Source organism: Limulus polyphemus, unplaced genomic scaffold (genome assembly GCF_000517525.1).
Source record: "Limulus polyphemus unplaced genomic scaffold, Limulus_polyphemus-2.1.2 Scaffold273, whole genome shotgun sequence".
Classification (NCBI taxonomy): Eukaryota; Metazoa; Arthropoda; class Merostomata; order Xiphosura; family Limulidae; genus Limulus; species Limulus polyphemus.
The window spans coordinates 61,976-70,153 of record NW_013665883.1 but is presented as its reverse complement, the minus strand read 5'-3'; the positions used below and the strand labels follow the sequence as shown (position 1 = coordinate 70,153).

The window sequence follows — 8,178 nt, the reverse complement described above, 5'->3', positions numbered from 1 at the left end:
TATGTTGGTTTAAAGACTTAAAAGAGGTGCAAACATTACAAAAAAGTAATTGATAAAATCTAAATAAATGAAAAACTGTACCATATTGATTTTTATCCATAAAAAAGAAATGAAAATGCTTTTTATTGTTTATGACATACCGAGATCCATCCCTTGTGCGAGTCTACACTGTCACAGGATAGGGCAATCATCTTGATTCCACGCTTGATGAACTCAGGATTCAAAGTGGCTGCCTTCCCTAGCTCTGATGTGCAGACTGGAGTGTAGTCAGCAGGATGAGAGAACAAAATAGCCCACCTGAGCATATAAATTTTCATTAAAACAGAGATAAATTATATTAATTTAACAAAATATTAAGTTGATGGTAAAATCAAAGCTTATTAGATGATCATAGGATTATAGTTTTGTGTTATCATTACCAAGATCCAGCAAACAGTTCTCAAAACTCACTAAAAAAACATTGTGATCATTCCAAAATCACAAGATACCAAACAATACAGATCAGTGTCAAGGAAATAAATCCATGCTGAAATTAAATTCATTTCAGTTAACAACTAAAAAAATACTGACTACTTAAATAACCTTCAGCAAGCAACCTTAGAACCACTAATAAAGTACTTTCAACAGAAACTTTAAAAATAATTGTGGTCCCTAAACATTAAGATTTCAGCAAATAACCCTGTTTACTGCCAAAACGTTAAGTACAAAGGTACATTAAAAATGAGATTTCCTGATAAAAATTCAGCAAACAACCCTTATTAGCACAAATGAGGCTAAAAGCATTATAGTCAGTATAAAACATACTATAGCAAAGAAAGCTGATCTGATACAATGAAATGAAGGAACCTGATCAGAAAATATTAATCCCTCAAGATATAACCACAAAAAAATCTTGACCACAACCAATGGATATAATAACTCCCAGTAGAACATTTAGATTACCATTAGAATAAATAAACTTTTAACAAACAACCCCACCTTCACTAATGATGAAATGATTAGGAGTTAACCCCAACTATTACAGAGAAGTTAATTTTAACAAAGAATCTGGATTACCTGGAAATTAAAACAATCCTGATTACCAATGAGGTAAAATTACTGTCTGCTATGAAATCTTTACAAGTATCCGATTAACTAGAATCTAGCAAGCTCCTCAACACAACTATAATAGGAAATCTTGCTAAGTAAAAATAAATAAAGTGAAAAATAAACCTGATACTAACTAAATATTTTGATTGTAAAATTATATATCTACCATTTCTAGAAAATAATCCTAATCATTACCAGAGAAAATAAAGAGTTTGAATAAACAGCGGTAAAGAAATACAATTTAAATAAGGTTTCAAATACCTTTATGAAAAATTGTGCTCAAGAAATAGCTACAAGATAGCCATTGTTCTTGTCTGCCACTAAGAGACTGCATGAACTCAAACAGAAAAATCTCCAAAAAATTATATAAACTACAATATTCTCAAGGAACACAAAGACTATTTCAGAAGTTCAGTCACTCAAAATAAACTCCAGTAAAGATTCTATGGTTATTAAGAAGGTTTGGTGAGTAGAGGACTGAAAGCTTTATATAATAAATTACAATAGACTACTAAAATAAAATAATTGTGGTAACCGAGATTGATGTTAATGTTTTGTAGTATAACCCAAACTTTAAATCTAATATAAGCGATAACAAACAAATTGAAATATAAAATTATAGCATTACACATATTATGATGGCCATGTATTAGTACCACAACCACTCAATATTTGGGATACTCCTTTTATTTTATTAAAGATTAAAACTCTCTGGGACGTAGTGGAAGTAATAAAGATCACAATCAACTATCACATATTATGATGGCCATGTATTAGTACCATAACCACTCAATATTTGGGATACTCCTTTTATTTTATTAAAGATTAAAACTCTCTGGGATGTAGTGGAAGTGATAAAGATCACAATCAACTATCACATATTATGATGGCCATGTATTAGTACCACAACCACTCAATATTTGGGATACTCCTTTTATTTTATTAAAGATTAAAACTCTCTGGGACGTAGTGGAAGTGATAAAGATCACAATCAACTATCGTAAGACTTCTTACACATGATTTTATAAACAATTTAAGAAAGTCGTTCTGATAAAAAATTGTAATTGTCAAATATTGTTCTTTGAAACTAGCTTACAAAAGAAACTGATTAGGAAATTTAGTTCCCAAAAGTTCTATGATTTATCGGCATTATACAACATTTTCTTATAAATAAAAGAGAGATATCAGAGTATTAGGACTAGCATGTTTATAAAATACGAAATTAACTCAATAGCAGCTAGTAAGTAAAAACTATTTTTTACTTATTTATTTATTTGTAAAACTATGACTCACCAAAGAGTTTGAAAAACAGTAGTAATGACTTTATAATTGGTGGTAAACTAAGTAAACATACAGACTGCTAGAAAAATATTTCTAAACTACAAGTTTCAGATCTGAAACATAGGAAAATAGTGCATTCTTTTTTTTTTTTTTAGTTTATGTATAAAGCAAAGGTCACTATTTGGTAATTTCAAACATGTTCCACAAGTTTGGCTAATAAACACAGTAAACTAGTTCTGTGAAAAGCAGACAAAGAAAACAAAAAACTTTTACAGATATTTAGACAGCATCAGCAATATCATAATTTTGTTTTATCTTGCCATCATTAGAGAAAAACAAAAACTACTTGATCTAAAAACTGGTCATGACGAGATGCAAAGCTGGTTAATTTGCATACAAAGTACATGTACATACAAAAATAAAAATCAATGCCAATTCTTTAAATAGGAAAAGAAAGTGATGTTCACCAGTACGTGAATCCTTTAAGAAAACCTGGTGTATTAATGCATGCAGTTTCTCTAAACTGCCTTAAAAGGTTAGCACACTCATGCTAAACAAAGCATATTCATGTAAGGTTGACTGTACAACAAAAACTTAACATGGAATGAGATCAGCATGTTTTGTGAAACAAGTATGTATCATTGGTTCTGATACATCATATTTTCCAAATATAAAAAAATATACAAATACAAAACATTTCTCTACTTAATGGAAAATTCTGAAAAAGGAAAAAAAACATGTTACATTAAAACATTTCTCTACTTAATGGTAAATTCTGAAAAAGGAAAAAAAACATGTTACATTAAAACATTTAGTGTAAAGGAAATGTAGAAGATAAGTACTAGAGGAGGAATAACTTTTTCATATACTGAGTACTTTTGCTAAAATAAAATACTTGTAGAGAGTCAAGTCTGATAAGACTTTTTCATCAAATGATAATTAACTAAATATGTAAGTTTAAAAAAAAAAAAATACATCTAGTTACTTGTTGAAAAGTGCTAAACTGTGTAGAAGAAAAATTTATAAAGCTCTTTTTAGCAGTTAATATTTCAGTAATTTATCTAGGTTTATCTTCTTCCCTTTTCCTTTTTTTCATTCAATGTACACTTGACTTGGATACACATCCTCAGATGCTAAACTCCTGTATACTTTATATACAAAAGTTTAAAAAATGTATGAATTAGTAAATTCTGTATGTGCATTTTTTAAGTACAGAAAGTATAACAATTCATGGTTTATACATCAAAAGATTAACATAAAGAATAAGTTATACTATGGAAAAAGTACTGTTTTGATATCTCACTTGAACATCATGATTTACAAGGAAACTTGCATACTTAATGTTTCTCCATGTTTAATATTTTTTACAAATTTTATGCATGAAAATTTTAAAGATACATACGAATCACCAATCCAGTCATGAAAGTCTATGGTGCCAATGGTGGTGTCAGCAGTAAAATTTGGAAAAACCTCACCTAAGTTGACCATCTTGAATTAGAGAAAATTACCTGTTTCAAAAGAAAAGCCAATAAACACATGTTAATAGATGAAAAAACAAGTTTTTCACAAAGAAATAAATTACACAGAATGTAACACTTATTGTTTAACTGATAAACATTTTAAATTAATACATACAAAACAGTTTTCAAGCCACCAGTGGTTAGTTTTACATGTCATAATGGAGAAAAACAAAAATTATGTAAAACAACAATGTTTTTACTTTTGATTATTAGTGTGGTCTTTGAAAGAGCTGATTTACCAGTTATGAATAATGAGCAGGTTAATTCTAGGAATGAATAATATAATAAGCTAAAATAAATAGCAGTTTTAAGTAATCTTTACCCTAATTTTGATGCAACATAAATGGAAAATTATGAAAAAAAATTACACTTCAAAAACCTAATCCAGTTCATACAGTAACAGTTATTGTCAAACAATAAATAACATCTCAATAACTATTACCTCCTTTGTATCCCAGCCAGCCTGAAAAGCCCTGGTATTAGGCCAAAGGCCTCATCAATGCAATAGTATTAACAAATGAAGGAAATATATTTAATTTTAATTATAATGTTTGGCATGCTTTGTTCAAAAGCTATTGAAATTGGTAACATAAAGTAATGATTAATTGAAAACATCTACATTTGGAAACAAACCTATATTTAACTGTTCAGGTGATACACCTAAGTTCTTTCCTAATAATTACTGCCTGCACTTATTTCCCCATACACATTTGAAATGCCCAGCTTTAAAAGCTACAACACAAGCTACCTCTTACTACTTGGTTTCTATTCTCTCTTTATGTAGTATTAAAATATGAAATTCAGTTTTTCATATTTTTATTCTTTTACTAAAACAAATTTTTATAACAAGAAAGGTGATAAAGTCCATTTACTCATTAATGTCCCTTAACTCCCCCCAAAAAAGATGACCAACCCCAGTTAAATGTAGCCTTCTTGGACAAAGTCAAATTAACAGCACACACACACACCATGTTATTAAGAATACAATTAATGAGGTTAAAACTAACAGCAGTAGCATAATTGGAGTACAAGTCTAAATCTGAACTTCCTTGCCTTTCTCTCTGAAATTTACAAGTCCAACTTTCTATTGAAACAAATATTCCATGGACAGTTTATACAAAAATTTAATAGTTATAAACACCTGAATCAAAGTACATTGGGTTCTTCTACTCTCCAGTGAAAACAAATCCAAATTTTTCCATATTTCACCATTCCTGCACACTATGATTTTTCGTGTCCTTATGACTGCTCATCCTCAAAATAGTTTTGCACCTCTAACTGGAATGTCTTTAGTGCTTTTTGGGAGCTATACTGCAATTGTTATCCTAAAAACTGTACCTTTTGTAGTTTCTACATCCAGTACAATTTTAACTTGTTTCTTAAAATGCAATTGGTTATACCTAGATTGTTTTCACTGTTTTGTAGTGCTGATATCTAATCAATCACCCCCCTTACAACTGTTGCAGTTCTATTAAACATCTAGTACATCTTACAAAACACACACACTTAGACAGTGAAGTATAATTTTTTTTAATATTGTATTAAGCAAGTGCCAGCTTTTTAGAGGTTTTCTAAATATCTGGTAACATATCCAACAACTTACTTGTAACAGAACTAATAATACTGTTTCTTCTAGAATCTACGACAAATATTCTTTAAAAGGCTGGGCAGAAGACTGAGAAAAAAAAAGAATAAATAAGGCATCATGGGAAATGTTTTGATATACTCTTGTAGGTTCATCCATTCTTTTGGCTAACTAACCATCACATAAATGAACATCAAGTAATAGAAAATAGGAGGGAAGGGGCATTGTTCAACACTATTTAATTTTGGCTACAATGCAAGATTTCAATTACAACCATCATTTCAAGCAAGTCTGATTATACTGATATAAATTTATCAATATTTTATTATTTTGGTCAACCTCCCTATTTTCTTCTAGTATCATAACTTGAAACCTCTAAGTCAGCTTTCTTAAAAACTTATTATTCAGTTAAATAAGTTTTCAAAAGAACACAATTATAGATTAATTAAAACATATTGTACAAAATAGCTTAAAAATGGGAGGGGACAAGCCTGTAGAAATTGTAATTATATTTTATATAAATATATTATTACAATACAGACCATAACTAATATAATAATTTTGAGAAGGTACAAATGTTAATTTTTTTGGACATTTTCATAGAGTATGAAAATGTATAGCGAATATATTAAACAAAAATTTCCTGGTCTAATATTTGATTTTTATATGCTATGGCTACTTTGCATAAAAGAATCACATAAAAAAAAAAAAAAAAATACTAGCCCTAGAGCTTTTGACAGCCTACTCTATCTGCTTCTGAAATTATTATCCAGAATTATTCACTTCTTCACTACACAATAACATCAAATTTTTCCCGAAATTATCATAATCTTAAAATAACCCAAACCACTATTTAATCTATAGGTATTAGATATTTATACACATTACTGTTACTATTAGTAGTATTACTTCCATTTTCGAATATATTTGAACTTCTGCGTTAAAATCAACAAAATAAATAAAATAAAAATATTATTATTAATTTTCCCGAAAGGGACCGACGGCCTCCTGGTGGGATCACCTGCTTTAACCACTCGCACCACAATCCAGTAGTGTGTTGGCTGTCAGTCAGTACACCAAAAATACGTTACATAAGGGGCGCTAAACTTGGCAATTTTTACTGACGTAACGCATACCGTGAATCACGAGATGAATTACGCACTCTATAAGCTAGAACACAGCATGACATATAAAATTCCAAAGCAAGAAATAAAATTATCTGTTACTTTTACTTTTATTAACTCTCGAATGAGAACGCTTTCGGGGATTGCGCAAGTATGTCTAGTAACAGTATTCAAATACTATATTAACAGCATTGATTGCCTATTTCGTGAAATAATTGCACTCAGTTTTATTAAAATATATATTTTTACAACAGTTACAATTAACACTTATAATGTATACATTATTACATAGCACTTTACTAGCGGTACACGGAGTCGGGCACAGCATCTATGGTAAGAGGCCTAATGTCAGTGCAAGTACATAAAGTTTAAAGATGAAAATTAAAACGATGCGAAATTTTAGACTATATAGATAATATATATAGTAACCAGCTTTCATTTAAAAATACTTATAAAGTTAAATAAAATAAAAGTGTCACTTTTAGTTTCTCAAGAGAGGAATCAAGAACTGATATTTTAAAATCAAGCACATCTGACAAAAACTGAAAATAACTTCAGTGATACATACTTGTTAAATATACGTGCTCCTGGCTGTAACGCTAAGATTCGAAGACAAGCAAAGACGTCCACTCTTACCTAAGGTTAAACCAAATATTTATTCAGGAATGTTTAAACACGTGGAAAAGAAAACAGCGCCATCTGTCAGTATTATATTTTTGAGTGAGCAGTTCAAAATTCGTAGTCTAACATTTATTTTTAATTTTTAAATTCAAAATGTAATTTCCATATGATAAAAATATGTTTATAAACGTGATATACATTTTATTTGATAATTATACATGTGCATATATATATCTGTAGTACTACACGTGTATACATGCCTTTCGGATTAAATCTACCTGCGGTCAATTTATAAACTATGGTAAACAAGAATGGACTAACTTCCAGCCTATTTAGCTACGATTAATCATCAGCACCATGGAGCGATCAGTTTCTCAACGAATAATAACCAAATGATTATTTAAACCTTGAGCTATATCACGTTTAAAGTTGTTCATTTTAAAATGTTCACGCAAAGCTACATAAAGGGCTACAGGTGCATAGCTGTTGTAATATTCTCAGTTAAAACCGACCTTCCCTCTACACCCTTACCCAAGGGTGACAAAGTCATCAAAGCTTTCTCGACACAGCCTAACACATTTATTCACCAAAGCTCACTCTAGAAAAAGCTCTTCAACTACAAAAAAAGCGAACTATCTGGATTTATATATCATCATAATTAACCACACATTTTAGTTTGAACTTGTCAATAAAAGTGACACTTTCAATCTTTAAAATATTAATTTTCCATTCCCAAATACGAGTATTCCAAACAATGTTTACTACTATATGCACTACCGGCACTTGTGTTTAAAATTTTTAAAATTATAATAAATAATTAAAAACAACGTTTTGTATTGACACAATAAAAAAACTATTGAAGCCGTACGGCTACCACTTTACCTCGAAACATGTACTTGTAGAGTGATATTTTAAAGTAGAAGCCGAACGGCTTCAATAAAGTTTTTATTGTGTAAAT

The 8,178-nt window shown here is 29.7% G+C and overlaps 1 protein-coding gene across 2 annotated transcripts in view; it reads right to left on the bottom strand.

The window, feature by feature from the left end:
• The window catches only part of LOC106456938 (peroxiredoxin-6-like), a 17,132-nt gene extending 9,830 nt beyond the window's left edge, over positions 1–7,302 (bottom strand). Inside the window, exons 1-3 of one of the 2 annotated variants that reach the window (XM_013916316.2) lie at positions 7,168–7,302; positions 3,773–3,878; positions 141–297 (exon numbers count right to left, since the gene is read on the bottom strand). In XM_013916316.2, coding sequence (XP_013771770.1) covers positions 141–297; positions 3,773–3,858 — 243 coding nt within the window. In that variant the 5' untranslated portion in view covers positions 3,859–3,878; positions 7,168–7,302. Of the gene's footprint in view, positions 1–140; positions 298–3,772; positions 3,879–5,493; positions 5,519–7,167 lie in introns of those variants that run through there. The other variant, XM_022382713.1, reaches the window with a different exon arrangement.
• Positions 7,303–8,178: the final 876 nt, after the last annotated feature.